At 40.8% G+C, this 17,744-nt stretch overlaps 1 protein-coding gene across 3 annotated transcripts in view; it reads left to right on the top strand.

Moving 5' to 3' along the window:
* The first annotated feature begins 203 nt into the window (after window positions 1-203).
* rtn3 (reticulon 3) overlaps window positions 204-17,744 on the top strand; it is a 41,876-nt gene continuing 24,335 nt past the window's right edge. The window contains exons 1-3 of one of the 3 annotated variants that reach the window (XM_059355483.1): window positions 204-775; window positions 10,308-10,355; window positions 14,718-17,639. In XM_059355483.1, coding sequence (XP_059211466.1) covers window positions 682-775; window positions 10,308-10,355; window positions 14,718-17,639 — 3,064 coding nt within the window. In that variant the 5' untranslated portion in view covers window positions 204-681. The remainder of the gene's footprint in view (window positions 776-10,307; window positions 10,356-14,717; window positions 17,640-17,744) is intronic. The other 2 variants (XM_059355480.1, XM_059355482.1) reach the window with 2 other exon arrangements.

The following is a 17,744-nucleotide window of genomic DNA, read 5'->3' on the forward strand; positions in this document are numbered from 1 at the left end:
TGCACCCAAACCATAATTATCTATATTTTTTCAATAACTATTTAAACATTTTGGTATCAGTTACTGGAAAATGTCATAATGGCTCTTTTCAACGACATGACAGCTAACGGTCGGAATACAGAATGCCACATTAGGTTGAGAAGCCATGGTATAACCTTATCTATGGGTATAACATGGTGTCTGTGTTCAGGAATATTCCTCTGGATGCTTTCAAATACTGTCGAACATTTCTTGATCGCTTAAGAATTTCACCACCAAACGACAAATCCCGTCTCGAACAGTTGAATTTTACTGATACAAGGGTTCCTGGGGTACATTTTGAAAATTACATAGGGCAAGTCAACAAGTAGTGGTAAATAAAACAATGTCCTAGTTTTGTGTTATTGTACTTGAACGTATATACAAGTCGTATTTATGTGGTTGGAGTCTGAAATGTCGGAGCCTAATGGGAGACATTGAAGGCGTCACAGCCCGACATGTTGTCCCCTCCTCCATAGTCCGCCTTGTTCCCTCCATCTCTGCTGGTCTGTCAGTGCTCGGACGGTGACACAAGGTGCGGAGCAGAGTCCCACTCTTGGGGTAATTTGAGGAAAGTCAGACGACACATACGTCTTCAAAGGACAGTAAACGACCATTTAAACTGAGACGACAGACATTTTACCGCCTTGAAACTACAGTAAAATGGATCCAATGACTCAGTCCGCCCAGATATCATCGTCGCAAGGGATTGCCGATGGACAGAACTCAGCTGCTGCCAAAGAATCAAAGCTATCCGGTAAGAAACAGCATAACATCAAGATAGATAGCTAAGTTATTGTTTTAACACGAATCACTATTAAACCATATGTCTCGTTGTTATATACAGCCACTAATGATTCAATAGACGTCAGTACCATAATGCAACAATTCAAGTTGACCTGTAGCCATTGTAATGTAGACAGCCTTGTGTCTGTTGTTAACCTGTGCGTGGTTGTTTCAGCCTGTTTCAGCTGTAATAGGAAACACCTGTGGTAGCTGCTCCCTTAATGGGACACACGGCTACCAGTCTGTAGCTCCGGCCTGCCCCTGGCCGTCTCTACCGCCATACAAAACCTCTTTTATGAAGCTGTCAGTTTTAAGTGGCATGGCTGATAAGCGGAAACACTGTCCATAGAGAGTTATAGAGCATGAGGTAAGTCATTCACCTACAACACTGTATTCGGCAGCGTTGTGGGTTGACACCGTGACAGTGTTTTATATCCTGCGTGATTAGCAGGGCTAATTCGGAGGAAAAATACAAAAAAAATGTTATTAAAATACGTGCTTCTTAGTACACTTGCTTGCCGAATCGAAGTATATATCCTACTGACTGTTAACATAGCCTTATATTGTGTTCTACCATATATGGGCATGTGTTGAGAAGTAATTACACATTACATGACTCTTTTTTTTATACAACTACGTTTTAGGGTGACAAGGCGTTATGGGAGCTAAATGTTGCGATGCGCTGCACTGCAGATGCATTGTTACTGGGCAACCGCCAGTGAAGGGAGGACTCTTAAAGGCGCATCACCCTTTTGTGTCCTGATAATGATAACAGTCCCAGAACAAAACATGATGCCCCAAAGAGCTTTAGTAGCATCATTCAGGCCTGTTTAATGACTAGTACTACCTGCAGGTTTTCCATCTTTTTACATTTCCAGACTTCACAGTTCAATGAGCCAAATTAAAACAAAGGGCCTGTGTTCTCTCTCCCAGGGCCTTATTGACAGGTTATTGTGCTTGAGGGAGTGGCAGCTTCACAATCACTGCCTGTGTGTATGTTTGTGTGCATATGTAAAGCTTTCTGATTTGAACTCCATGATTTAATCAGCCACTACATGTGAGCCACTGGAAAATCCTTCAAAGCCATGTTGTGTTAATCAAAAGGATTTGGAGGCTTTGAAGAATTAAAGCACATGTGGTCATGGGCGTCAACTGGATGTGGCAGGGTGTGGCACATGACGCCTCACTGACTCGCATTTGGTTTTGAAGTTGATAAGCATGGAAAGCAAAAATTAGATAAAAAGATTATTATAAAATCTACTGGGACGCAAAAGGAAGCACATGTATTCACATCAGAAAGCCTTTCGCACCATGATTATTTCCATGCTCACAATCACGCGATGTTCCGTAGGATTAAAAACTTGTGACAACAATGACCAAATTATTATCTGATATAATCATATTGTACTCTATTAGTCAACAATTATGGATGGTGCCTCTTTGAAAATGACCAGCCATGAGCGAGTTGAATCATAGTAACTGATGCGTGATAGATTATTCACCAAACTTGCATTCCTATTGTATATTTTAATAATTCTACACAGGCATGGTCTTTTACTGTATGAGCTTCAGTTTGGGCTAGTTTTTGTTGATTACAGCTAGCTTTTGTGTGACAGTTGCTAACACAGACTCCAGGAAACAGGCTGTTGAATAGTTTGAGTTAAAATGAATAGTTTTCTGGCAACCCTGAACAAACTCATCCCTTTTTAAAAAAAACAAAAGAACATTCCAGAACAGATAGCAGACATTGCCTGCTGCAAACCTTAGTCATTACAGCACTGCTGAGTCACCTCTAACTATGGGCTTTGGACTCAACTGTGCAACCGTGTCGGGCTGAAAGACAATGTAGATGTGTTCCTACTTGGACATATATTTATAACCATAACATATTTTTGGGGTTGGCAATGCAGGGAACTTATCTTCAACTTTTAAGGATTAGTGAATATCTGTGTTTTAGTGCAGTGGTTCTCAACCTTTTTTCAGTGTTGTACCCCCTGTGAAATATTTTTTCAGCCAAGTACCCCATAACCAGGGCAAAGCATTTTTGGTTGGAAAAAAAAAAAAGAGTTAAAAACAGAGCGCTGTGCCATCAGTGTCTGATTTATTAAACTTTGGAACTGATAAACACATACAAAATTTAAACATTTGAAGAAAAAAAAGACAATTTCAAACATTTTAAATGTTAATAATCCATGACTAAATTTATTGCAAATATTTCTCATCACTAAAATGTAGTGATTCAAACTAATGTAGTAAAAACAGTGAGCATATAACCATTTAAAACTATATGATATATGACAGGTTGGGTCCAACCATCCTGGTATGGGGGAGACTCTGGGTTTTTAGGAGAATTAAATTGAAACGCCTACTGAATATAGAATTAATTTTATGAACTTATAATTATATTTTCCTAAAATATTTATGAAATAATTATTTTATAATTATTTTTAAGGATTTTTGCATGGATGCTACTTTTTAAATGTATATTTTAGAATCTCACGTACCCCCTGGAGTGCCTTCACGTACCCCCAGGGGTACGCATACCCCCATTTGAGAACCACTGTTTGTGGATTAAAATAAAACCAACAAAATTAAAAATTGTATTGTGAATGATGAATCATTTATAGCATGGTTACACAATATAGTTAATTTTAGTGTCATCGCTATATCAACTTCTATGATAAACATCATGACAGAGGGTGAGAAAAGTTCACTATAAAGTGTAACTATTCTTTTTTTTAATGGTTCCTTTTGTGTTAAAATTTTTAAAAATGATTTCCTTTTAATTGTTATTCAACAAACAGTATGCAGAATCTTCGCAGTATACTGGAAGCATCAGAAAGGCAAACCTGAGCATACAGTAAATATTTATTTATCACAAGTAACTTTGTTGTGGTGATATTTAACAGTTTCAAATTTTTTTCATATCATGTAGCCTATTCTATAACTAATGCTTTTGTTTTGGGTTCATCTGTCAGTAATTTTCTGACTATTTTTAGGCAGAACTGATTACAACGCTTCATTGTGTTGCTTTGAACCTTCCCTCCCTGAGATGTTATATAATATAATAATATAATATTTTATTTTCAAATAGCATTATTTAATTATACTTCTTTATTTGAGCTGCAAAGAGAAGCCGGCCTTAATTGGAAACAGGCTGACATCTGAGAAATGTCTTTAAGCCCAATTCCCATTCATCATATTTTAGAAAGAAGCCTCCTGTTCTCTGATCTGCTTCTGTTTTAATTTGCTGTTAATTAAAAATATTTTTATGTTTATAAATTAAGCATGATGCACATTTCTGCAGGTATGCTATCGCTACAATGACAGAAACGTATTTTTAAAGTTTGTTGTTTAAAGTTGCCTTCACTGTGCATTTGTAATTAGTGAAGCTACTGTCAATACAACTCAACATGCTGTCATCATGTTGTGCATCAAACGCACTACTAGTTCTTCATTTGAAACATATTCAGGAATAGGGGTGTGCCTTATAATATTGGGGTTTATTATGAGTAAAATAATTGCAAATCATGATATTGGCAACATTCCTGCTTCTTTCCGTAGTGGCGTGAGTTGTTTCCATTAATGACCTAGACCATGTCGGCCCGCCAGAGTCTCATGTGCTGCACTAACATCACATTTCAACCTACTGAAAGTATATCTACACTATTCATATTTTGCGTTGTGTTGTCGTTGCTCAGCAGACTGTCAAAATAAGATGCCCTAATTAATTAAAATATGCAATGATAAGATCAGTGTATATGATGGAAAAGTGGTATTTAAATGTGTGAGAGGCAACAAATTTGGGCTTTTATGAAAACAAATTCTCCAGGGGGGCAATGCTCCCGGACCCCGTAGATGGTTATTTTTAATTATTTGCTATGGCTCAAGGGATAAATGTGATTTTTTTTTTTGTAATTGGCAACTTTTGAGACTTGCAATTTACACCACATTTTAGATGTATGATTGATTTTCGTTTTTTATTTATTTATACAGACAAAAAAAGTCATATTTTCTATATTTTTTGTAATATCAAGAATATCGTTATCGCAAACATACCCTGAAATATGGTGTTATTCTCTTAGGGCCATATCGCCCAGCCCTATTCAGGAAGTGTGGCTTTGTAATGAGGATAGCTTACTGTTGATCCAAAAACAACCAAGTTGAAATAATTCGTCAATAAAAACAGTAAGTCTTTAAAAAAAAATTTGTATTTGTGTTGCACTTGCATTCTGTTCACATGTGTGTATCCTGAACTACTGCCACAGACAATAGTGGCAGTATTATATTATTATGATAGTATAAACCACGGTAATCTACACTAGGTTTCTATTACTCTTACCAGATGGCCTGCTCTGCCTTCCCAGCTTCTGTCTGTAGCTGGGCCCATTTCACTTGACTTGCACACTGATGAGTGACACTAGTCACAAAGGAAGTGGCACACTTCAAAATGAGGACCTCATTTCTCAAACTACATTGCATCAGATTGGAATCAGTCTCTGTATTGCTGCATTGTGTGTAATCTCAGCCTCAGACTGTGCTTTTTTGCTGTACTTTAGACCTGATTACACACATTGTTGCAGCGTCAGACTTATCAGCAATCCTGTGGTAACCCGTTCAGCTGTCTCTGTGATCATATTTCCTCATAAGAATGTTCAAATGTGAGCAGACTAACCTTTACTGTAGCTGGAGGCACCAAACCCCACCTTTTTTAGTTTTGTAGCTTTAAGGAACACAGAGTTCTTTCAGCCCCCCTTCTCTCTCTGCACTTGCCAAGAAGGCCCTCCTCCCTCCACTCCCTGCTGGAGCCGACCATATCACCGAGGTCACACAGGCAATCAGATAGCCCTCAGGGGTGGACAGTACAGGATAGCTGCAGCAGCAGGCCAGGCATGGCACTAGACCCGCCCTGCGCCATCATTTCCACTGGGAGATGAGCTTAAGAAGCCTGAGGCCACAGTGGCAGAGACTTCCAGCTCATGTCTCCCAGTGACAGATTTGCCAGAAGAACTGTAGTATTTGTAATGCACACTGACTGCAAGTGGTCTCATGCTTGTCCCAGACACCAATTTGACAAGATATCTTTAAACTGCAGGAATCAAGAATTTATATATTGACAATTCTCTCCACTCAAATGTGTCTGACCTTGACTATACTGGCTTTTAAGGGAGGTGGTGTCTGTGCCTATAGTTAAAATCTGACATCAAACATGCCCCCTCACAACTTTGGTGGCCAACAAAAAGCCAGAAAAGAAACCTGGAAGCTTCAACACAGCATGGACTTGTGAATAGAGAGTAGACAAAATGACATATTTTTGTAGGCCAACCCAGAAGTAGCATCACGATGGGGTCTATTGAGAATGGGCCTATGGGGTTTTTGCATTGGATTTTGGATCATTTCAGAAAATAAGATCTGTAGCAAACACACGTTTCTGATGCTGACACGTTTTGTTCAGCAGGATAATCTTCACAAATGAACACCACTTTTATCATGTTTGAAGTCTTAATGCAGCCGACGAAAGTAAAAAGCTAACGTTATGCTATAAATAACTACACCATGGTCACATGACTTCTACGTGACTACTGTATAGTCACTCTCCGCCAAGCTAACCAGCGGTTTTGACAAGCTAGCTAATCCGTAGCCTAATACATTTTTTACACAATCTCCAATCTACAAGAGTTTGCACGAGCTGGAAAAACACAACTAGAGGCTGTGAGGCTGTGAGGAGGACTAGTGAGAGAGTTCCTGTTCGTGTCTGGCGTGATGACGTTTATAATCCCCGACCACCACTGTAGTCTCTTTTAGACACTTGTTAGCAACCGCCTTTTTAAGAAAAACAAAAAACAATTTACAAGTGGGGTTATTAACTAACATATTTTACGACAAAACGTGAACATCTGTTCAGCTTGTTAACAACAGACCTTATTTCAGACATCTAACCAAAAACCCATTCAAAATCCTCATTGAGTCTGAGAGGATAGACCCCAGGGTGCTAAAATACTAACTTACTTCCTGTTTTAAGAAGTCATTCCTGTGGCATCCTATACAGCGAGCGAAAAAGCACTGTAATAATGAAGCCGATATTGTATTTTTACAAGCTAATTACAAACCAGACAACAAAGTTTCGGACTACACTATTGTGATTTGTCTGCCAGTCACCTATACTGGTGCCCAGAAGACTCTCATCTGAGTCTGCAGACTCAATGATGTTTCTTCTAATGAAGACAATAAACCAGATGACAAATAAGGCTGTAACAATACAGCCATCTGTATTGATATATCCTTTCCATGATCAACAAACATCATCTTCAAGATATGCTGTTATTTTGAAATTCCACCTTTATTTTGTTGTCCTCCAAACAGAATAAATTGATTTTTATTCAGATGTCTGGAGGAGTTCAGTGAAATTGTCAAATCATATTTTATTTGCTTTTTGTGAGTTGATATAAATATAACAGTGATTAATTGGCACATTGTCTATCAGTCACATGCCACTGATTTGATTTGAAAAGCATTGTCTTGTGGCAAACTCTCTATCAGCAAATACCTGGTTGTTGTCCAAAGAATTGGATCAACATCGTATGGAGTTGATATAAATAACAGTGATTAATTGGCACATGACATTGTCTCCTATCAGCCACACGCCACTGATTTGATTTGAAAAGCATTGTCTTGTGGCAGACTTTCTGATATCAGCAAATATCGGGTTGTTTTCTAAAGAATCGGATCAATATCGTATTGTGATAAAAATGAGTGATTTACATCCCTAATGCTGAAACTAGCGATGGTGTCTGCTGAGTTGGCACCAGCTCGCACTGCTCATGTGCTTCCAGCCCCTTCTCACATTTATTTTATTTTTACACGCTTTAAAGCTTATGCTTTAACAATGGTCCCAATGACCGTACCCAATGACCGTACTCTTTTGACCCTTCCAATGTGTCTGTGTTTTTCCTGCTTACCTGTGGCAGAGGTAATTATCAGCCCCCCTACAGTTCCCCTCAGCTCTACAGACCATTGAGTCTGTTTTAGCTCATTGTTTTGGTCCACAAGATCCACAAATCTCTTTTAGCCCAATTTCCAGCTACCCTGATAAACTGACAATGACATACACACTAATGCTCCCTATACATCAGAAGACTTAAAAAAGATTTGGAAAAGACTCCTGGGAGACTCTCAGCGCACACCTGCTCACATCTAAAGACAAGTGTTTAGAGTTTTTAGTCTCACACTGAGATTTTTGACCGACTGTCAATCTTTCAGGGTCACTATTTACAAGACTACAACTAGATTCTTTTAGCAGCTTTTACCTACTATGCACCCCCTATACATTTTAACTGGCTATCCTTACTGTTCTCTTTACTAAGAAACATCTAAATATTTGACATCAGTATATTTTTATTGAGGACTGAGCTTACTATCATTATTGTGATGTTCCTTTTTCCAGTGGAAGTGGTTTTACTGGCCGGTCTGGAACCGGGGACCTTTCCCCCACTCATCTATTGGTTGGTGATTGTGTTGCGTCACTGAGACTTGAGATAATATCAAACACGTTTGATATGATCCAAACCCAAGACAAGGAAAAGACTGATATGAAACAGAGCAGATTACTACCTTAAGCTTAACCATGGAGATGACGGGAGCGCTGTGACTCCAGTAAAACTCCTAGATTTACTAAAGACTTTCAGTTTTTAGTCTAGGACTGTGGAAATCATTTTGTGTAAGCCCAGCATAACAAAGATGGTGACTTTCTGCCAAAGAGAGTGAAAAATCCTGCAGCTAAAGAGCCATGTATTTCTTTCTCAAGCAAGAAAGAAACACAACACCAGTGGGATGCTAGCATTGTTCCGTGTCTTCTGGTATTGTAAATTGGGAATTGTCATAAAATCTTTAAAGCAGACCGATCCATGAGCTCATTTATATTTCTCTCTTCTCTGGCTGCATCGTAACATATATCTGTTCAGCTTTGTTTTTGACATGCAGTCATGTGCATTTCTCTTCAGATCTGTATGTTGGTGTGTTTCTGTTTCATTTCCACAGCTTCACCTCAGTCATCAGCTCTTTACAGAAAATGCCCATGTCCATAATTTTTTTGCTTGTCTTTCAAAAATCCATTCTTCAAATAATGTGATGCTTTGGCTTTGTTGAACCATGACATTTATGCATGTCTTTATTTTTTAATGAGCACAGGGACATGACATTTATATATCTTATAGTGGCCAGTATCTTCTTGTAGCTTTCTCACTTCAACCCCTACCATTTGATCTCTAAAAACGTGGAAACACAAGAGTTGGCATTGTTGGTAAAAAGTGAAGGTGTGGCTCGTTCACATATGAGTCTGAGAGAAGGAATGTTGCACTGCAAGGGCACACCAACACCAACCTACCCAGCCTGAGAAACTGCCACTGAGCAGAACTGAAGGGAGACGCTGCACCTCCCTTAGTTAACCTGAAACTCTCGCCCATCTTCAGTACTTAGCCATGACTCAAGATATTTTTCTACCCAACATTCCCAACCAGTCTGATGAGATAGTGGGATAAGGTGTGATCTCTGAATGACTTTGTCTTCACCTTTGAAGATGTAACATCCTCAAACATGAGATAGGAGTTGTTGCATTACTTTGCCAGGAGCATGTAGACCCCTAACAGTCCAGCCTTCACTCTTCTGGTCTCAGGCTTCCCATTTGACGTCGCAATCAGAGAGACCCATTCAAACATAGGAGCGTTAGTGAGGTTCAACACTGATGTTTGGGGCTATGGCCCGTCTGCAATCAGCATTCCAGTTAATCTAAAAGGTGTTGAATGGGATTGAGGTCAGGGCTCTGTGCAGGCCAGTCCAGTTCTTCCACACTGAACTGGGAAGAATGGGGACAGTGTTGACAGTGTTGCAACAGGAAAAGGCCAAACACAAACTGGTGATAAAAAGTTGGAAGAACACTGGATCATTGTATGCTTTAGCCTTAAGATTTCCCTTAACTAACCATTAAAAAACAACCCTAAGACTAAAGGACAGGGTTGTTGGACACGGCTGTCCACATACTTTAAGCTATATAGTATACATGAAATCTTTGTTTTCTGCTAGTTTCTATATTGTAACAACATAAACCCTTTAAGTACTGTAAAAGAAATGGTGGTCTTTTGGTTGGAGTTAATTTGGGCAAAGCACTTCTGTTTGCTCATAGCAACACTAGAGCAAAGTGAAAAGTGCTTTTGTCTGCTTCTTAATGAAACTGACTTGGTTTTGCCTGCATAGCAAATATAAGTGCATGTGTTAAAGTTCTTTGTAGATTTACTGTAGAAAATGACAGCATTTGCATGGGGCAATTCTGTTAACATTAGTATTTTTTGGTCTTAGTGTGAAGTCGTTTTCTTTTATAAAGTTGTTAAGGCTGGATAAGTTAACTCCTTTTCTCTTGATTTGACTGCCTTTATTTATATGGGTTTAGTGGATAGGACTTCTTTTCTTCTTCTAGGATGATCATTCTTCTGTCCTTTTTATTTTTTCAGATTCCTTTCTTTCCTCTTCGCCTGTATCTCTCATTCAGTCTCCTCAAGGCAAGTGTATGGTTCTCTTACGCTGCTCGCCTGCTCTCTCCCTCTGTCCTGTACTCTCTCGCTGGCCTGCTGCTGTACTGCTCTACTTCATCCCTCTTTCTAGTGCCCCTCTCCTGCTCGTAAGACTCCAATACAAATAGAACCAACCTGCAAAGAAACCAACAACATGGCGTACTACGGTCCTAACCAATCCTAACTAGATCCTTTCCCGACTCGATCGGTGTTCATCCACCCCTCCTCCTCCAAACCTTGCCATGCTGTTCCATCTGTTCCCAACACCGCTGACCCCCAGTTACTGCACTTCTTGTAAGTTAGCTGAGCAGCACTGCTCCTCCTGTTTTCAATGACATATGGTATTGGTAATTTTCTCGAGGACTCCCAACCCCCGCTGCAACTGGAGATGTAACCTTTTTAGCTCATGCTGTAAATAGCCATCTTGACCTATTGACAGGTTACATTGTTAGTTTATTGTTAGGGCAGCTGGCAGCTTATGCAGATATTTACACTCTGTACATGTTAGATTATGTGCCTCAGTTGCCTTGACTTGATCAAATTAAATCTCCAGCAGTCAATACACACATCAAAGTATTTGTCTGTTTCAGGATTCACTGCTGCTTGTTGTCGTCTATCTCCAGAATCTTTACAACCACCCAGAATTAAACCTGTAAAACCATACCTCTGCAGCTGCTAGCAGTCTGATCCATTTCAGTTTTTACTGCCTGCTAGCAAGCATTATTTAGGTCAGCAGCACTCACTGTAGGTTCAAGATAATCCCAAGATTGCCACCTTATTTTAAGAAAGCAGAGAAGTTCAAGTTCACATTGTGCGCACAAGAGCCGAAACCTAAAAATGGATCAGGTTGGTGTCCCGGGGGGCACCAGCTTCCTGATGCCCTAGTATCCAGACCCAAGCTCCCCTCAGCCCCAGTAGCAACCGGGCCCCAGAGGATGAGTGGCACTGGAGATATCATCCACCGCCCAGCGCCCTGGGCCTGCCATTGCCTGCGGCTGCTCACTCGCCCTCTACCCTACTATCTGCTTTGGCTTTGTAGGCTTTGTGCATGTCTCACATCCTTGCTTAAGCATTAAAAAGTAGGTTTTCTTTTACCGGTTATGCTTCTTTATTTTCCAATTCTTTTTGTGCATTGATTTTCATCAGTTTTAGAAGTCTACTTGTGTGAACAAATGTAGACAATACTATGAAGAAGTATTTTTGTTAAATAGTTAATAGGATAGATATAGATTAGGATAGATGATGACATTAGCCACAAAGTATTCTTAGTCACATTTTACCTATACACACACGCCATAGGCATCCAGTCTATTTACTAAGTGAGGAATGACAAGATGTGGATGTACCCTGTGGAATTTGAACTCTTACTTGACTCATCTAATTCTCAGCAGGGATATCTGACTTGGCTTATACATTAGAGTATTTTATCAGTAAATCATTGTCTGGGATTTCAAAGTAAATGCCTTCACTGGTGAACTTTGGTCGTTTTGTGGTATACCACCAAACCTAATAAGATTATTTTGTCACATAAACCTATTCCAATGTCGTGATGAAATTTCATGTTCAGGGTAGAAAGAGGTTTTTGCTAATTTTAACAGTTTATTTTGATACCAAGCCAATAAACATAACCACTCATCTCCAGTTATTGCAGAGAGCAGATTGCATAAATCAGATGTGGAAGGCCAATGAGGCCTAATTTGGCAGATGGCACTTGAGTAGGGGCTTGTTACAAAGCAAAGTTGTTTACAGCTTTATCTCAACCATGTTCATGAAGCCACTCTTGAATTATCGTCCCTCTGGAAGTCTAGGTTGTCATCAAGTAGCCCTGGCTCAGTAGAAAGTCTATGGATTTATTCTCAGAGCACGAGCTGTTTTGGAATTTGTTTACTAGTGCAGAGCCAAAGGACTACAATGCTGTTGGCGAGATGGAAAGTCCATTCATGTGGCCTAGTTTGAACAAGGCATTGTATTGTGGTGCAGGGGAGGTGGCAGTCCAAGACAAAGTGGACCAGTCATTTGGGCATCAGTGGAAAAGTCTGTCTATACAGTGGCAGGGGAGGGGTGGGGTCATGGGATCATGCTGACATTGCAAGGTTCACTTAAAGTAGGAAAAATCTGGACCTTGTTTTTAGTAGTTAAACTAATGGATCTTGAAATAGCTTTTTAAATTAGTCGTACTTGCTGGTTAAAGTTGTGTTAGTCAGTTGTTAAATGAGTTGGAAGGGTGGTGTCCAGGTTGAGCTGGGCAGCTGAAGGTTCTTTCCTAAAATTGCTGCCAATTCCCTGTCGTAGTGACTTGATGTGACATGGGAGATCATTGGTGCTGAAAGGGATCATGTGATTGTTGGAACAGTTGCTCAGAACATTCTGTGGCCTTCAGGATAGCTAGGGGCCACATGGCTTGGAAGGGGGGCCCCACCATCAGAGTGACTGTAGACGCCTCCTCAGCTGTGTGGCTGAGGAAATAGTGGTGTTTAAATGACCTGATTAACAGCACTGAAACTGCAGTATTATCTAACTTTTGGCATACTTTCACCATTATTGTATCAGAACATTACATAATTTGGTTGATTTTATAAGCAGTTAACAAATCCTAATTATGTTGCAAGAAAACCAACAACAGCCAACAAAAATGAACGCCACTCTTCCGCATGTTCTGATTGAGACATTTTTTAGCTTTACCCTCTTTCCTGTTGTGTTTGAAAACAATATGTGGAAAGCTTTGTGTTGGAGTTATCCACTTCCTGAAATGTTATGAAGGAAAACTGTGCACTTGGCTTATGACCCGCCTTTTGCACAATTAAACTTAAAAGTTTTCCATCACAGTGTGTTAGCTATGTAGCTCCTTGTCACTGATTGTAACAGCAATGGAGATCTGTAGAGGGAGTGGATGAAGCAAAATTTCATCCGTTACACCTCTCTCAGCATTGCACAGGTTTAAGATTAACAATCGAACCTGGCCCATACCCACATCTTTAAGACCTGACACAACTAAACTCAGCAGGTACTGCCAAATTACAGTCATGAGTTATTACAGTCTGCTGCTACGCTCTGTCTCCTTCCCTTTTTCTATTGGACATCACCTACTTGGCTTTTGCACATAGACAGCTAGAACAAAATTAGAAATAGAAAAATTAATATCTTGACACAATTTAAAATCAGCAAACCCAAAGCTTTTTGCATGTGTTACAGAAGCAGGTCAGTAGGTAGTGTTTGGTGTTTTTCCATAGATATCTATGGGTATCTATGGAAAAACAATTACATAGAACCTACTGGTGAATTGTACATTTTTGAAAGATCTATTATTTAAATCCAAACTGTCAGATGAGGTCGTCAACAGTGCAGAGATTGGGCCACCCTCTATTGTAGACAATGAAGGAAAACAGATTATAATATTATACACCGTTATAGTAGAAAAAGGTTCTGAGGAGTAGGTACAGGCATTTTTTTTATCTTTCTGACCTTTGCCTTGTTTTTTAGATGGCTTTTTAGATTTCATTCCTGTGCAGTACTTAAGTTTTGTATTATTTCATGGTATTCTCTGTTGAAGGGGTCGTATGCAGCTTTCATGAAGTTGCTGTTAGGACTATTGAGTGTCAGCAGTTTTAACCTTCTGTTTTTTTTAGTGATATTTGTATTTTGTTTTCTGTAAAATTGACAAGGGATTTTGTCTTGAAAGAAGTAGTCTCAGTAATAGTAGATTTCCCAGATAATTGAAAAATAATACAACTTTACACATCAACAAAAAATACTTAGAGGGCAAGTCACAGCTCAGCCTACATGCAACGAGGACAACAATAGTTGATGGTTGATTTGACTCAATGAACAAAAGGACACTGTCATTCATTTTAGCTGCATTTGTGGACAGATGAGTTTCCAATCAAAACCTCTTCAAATAATGATTAATAGTGACATGTGAATATATTAATTAATTGTTGTATACTACTACAAGTCAAACAATGTCGAAAAGAAACTGCTTTCAAACCTACAAGTGAAGAGCAAAGCCATATACACTTTGCACCTGACGTGCAGTCGCATAGCCATGTCGTGAAATCAGTGAGGTTTTCTTTTATTTGCTACTTCATCCGATCATTCAGATAATTTAAGTTGCCATACTGAGTGCTGCTTGATGGCAACTTTGTGGAGTAGTTAAGAGCAGCATGCAAAAATTGAAGATCCCATCCATTATGTGATTCTGCCTTATATTTCCATGATGCAATGCATGAATGCTTGGGCTGCAATATTAAGGCCTCGCTGAAAAATATTAGAAGTGCATGGGAGTTTCGTGTTTGTGATTTATGACCTCCCCTTTTTCCTCTACGCTGTCGTTCTTCATACACTCCGATGCAGACAAAAGAGTGGGCTCTGACAAGCCCTGCGAAGGTGTTGCAACATCCCTTCGCTTTCCTTCTCAACCTGGCTCATTCACCCCTGGTAATTACGGTAGTGAAGCAGGGCCGCCAGATGGACAACCAGATTCACCGATAAAGACATCTCCTGTTTCGGAGCGAATAAAGGCACTGGAGGCTCTAGCTGCCAAAAAGAAGGAACCTGATTTTAGAAATGATGGAGGTTTCTCTCACTTCAGAGACCGCCACTATGACAAATCTGAGACCACCAAATCTCCCACTGAGGCCACCACCAAATCTCCCACTGAGGCGACCACCAAATCTCCCACTGAGGCCACCACCAAATCTCCCACTGAGACCACCACCAAATCTCCCACTGAGACCACCACCAAATCTCCCACTGAGATCTCCAAACCTCTCACTGAGACTACCACCAAATCTCCCACTGAGATCTCCAAACCTCTCACTGAGACTACCACCAAATCTCCCACTGAGATCTCCAAACCTCTCACTGAGACTACCACCAAATCTCCCACTGAGATCTCCAAACCTCTCACTGAGACCACCACCAAATCTCCCACTGAGACCACCACCAAATCTCCAACTGAGATCACCACCAAATCTCTCACTGAGATCACCAAGTCTTCCACTGAGAAAATTACACCAACTGTCCAGAAAAAGGGCAGTTCTGCTGATCAGGAGTCACCGGAATCCCCCTTTGAAGTACTTGGAGATTTCAGACAAGTGAATGAATTTGAAGAAACTGAAGAGTGGATGAAGGCTCATTTGCCTCCTGTGCCAGACTTTGACAGTGTAGTTTTAATTAAAGGCACCCTGACTTCAGACAATGTAATATCAAAGATGGAGAAGGATGCCAACATAGTTATACCTGGTGCTCCTGCTGCCTTTGCTGGTGTCCCTGATGCTTTCATGGATTCTCCTGCTGAAGCTCCAAAACTGAAGGATGAGTTCAGTGATGCACAGAAGCAGCAGAGTGTCGAAGAGGAGACTGAGTTTGACCTGAGCTTTTTGCCAACAGCCTATATGTGGGATCAGCAGGAAAAACCAGGTGCCCAGGCTCCAACAAATCTTGATCCAGTGCTTCCCGCTTCGCCTGCACCTCCTGCAGGCTTTGAATCCCATTATCCTCCTGTCCAACCACCAGTTGGCACAGATGCTAAACAGAACATTACAGATGATAAGAAGACCACATGGACTGGAGATCTGGAGCCCCCGGAGGCAAGTGAAGCTGACAGCTCAGGAGAGTCAGATGACACTGTCATTGAGGATGGTGTCACTGTTCCTGCATCTGTGGCTCCTCCATCTTCTGATCCAGCAGTATCAAAAGATCCTTCCCCTGCTTCTGCAGCTCCCAATATTCCCAATGAGGAAATGGAGTCTCCTCCACCAAAGTCGGAGAGGAAGTTAATGCAGGTTCCAACAATAAATGTTATTGAGACTGATGAGCCAAATTACAGTGATGAGGAGATGGAAATGGAGCTTGAAGTAGATGAGGATTATGAAGCTGTAAAAGACCCAGCTATGGAGGCTACAAAAACCCCAGAACCAGAGTCAGAGGACAGTAAAAATCAACCTCCTAAAACACGCCCCATAGAAACTGAATTTATGGAAGGCTACTCTCCTCCATCGTCGCCTGTGGACTCCGATGCCGAATACTCACCGAAACACAACATCCTCACATCTCTTCCTGAAACGAAACATCAGGAAGCTACATCAAAACCTGAGGCCCTACCCAATCAAGCACAACCTGAAAGAAATCACCCCACTTCCAGTAAAGTAAATGATGAATCCTCCCCTTTCATGGTCTCAAATGAAGATGTGGACTTCCCAGACAATGATGACGAGTGGTCAGATGAAATGCAAGATATCCTGGTTAAGCCTTGCAAGACTGAGCTTGCATTCATGGAGACAAATCCTTACACACAATCCAAGGTGGACGAGAAGAGCAACACAGCTGTTAAAGAGGCCTATGTGGAGGAGGCTTCCCTCTCTAAAACCAGCTTCATGCAAGATGATATATATGACCGACAGTCATTTGATTATGATTATGACGCATCCTCCCCCTTGGATGACATTGATGATAAAGTGTTAAACAATGCTAAGGAGCGGTTTCTTTCTGATCCTTCTCAAATCCACGTCGAAGCACTGAATGTGAGCGGTCAAAATCTGGATGATTTTACTACAGAGAATGATAACGAAGCCTTCCCCAAGCCAGTTGGTCAGCCATCTCTAAGAGAATATCCCCAAGACCCATATTCTTCTTTCCAAAGTGAAACACTTAACAACATCAACAAGCAAGATTTCAATAAGAACGTGACCACTGACATAACCGATACCATGGCAAATGGCAACTCCCTCCCTGCACAGAAAAGTGTCTCAAAGATCCAGGAGGACACTAAAGAAGGTCACCATGCACCTGACTTAACAAGCAACCCAGAAAGCACTGAGCATGAGCCTACTGATAGCTTTGTGGAGTTCATGCGAGAGTGCCTGAAATCAAGGCAGGATGAAGAACCTGACAACACTGTCCAGGCTACTCCTTCTGAGAACAAATTCTCTAAAGCTGGCGTGCCTCCTTCCCATTCCCCTCCTACCATGGTGATGGATCTAGAACAAGAACAGCTTACTATCAATGCCCTCAAAGAGCTGGGCAGCAGTCAAGAAGAGGAGGAGGGGATAGCATATCTCCAGACAAAGGTTCCTGAACAGGCAAAAGCTAACCCCAGTGCAGCATCTATACAGCAGTCCTCCTTTACCTCAGTTCCTAATCCTCCATGTTCCCAAAGCACCCGTGTGTTTCACAGCACGTATTCCAAAGAGGTGGAAGCCATTGACGAATGGGTGGCTGAAGCCTATCATCTTGCAGAGCATGTCTTGACAGCAATACTAACCCACTTATCAGGTAACACCTCTTCCTTATGGGCAGTAGGCCTGCTGACCTCATGCAGCCCCTCAACAGGACCCCTTTTCTCTTATGTACCAGTAACTGCCAGTGTACGCGAAGTGT

The sequence above is a fragment of the Centropristis striata genome, chromosome 17 (genome assembly GCF_030273125.1).
Source record: "Centropristis striata isolate RG_2023a ecotype Rhode Island chromosome 17, C.striata_1.0, whole genome shotgun sequence".
Lineage (NCBI taxonomy): Eukaryota > Metazoa > Chordata > Actinopteri > Perciformes > Serranidae > Centropristis > Centropristis striata.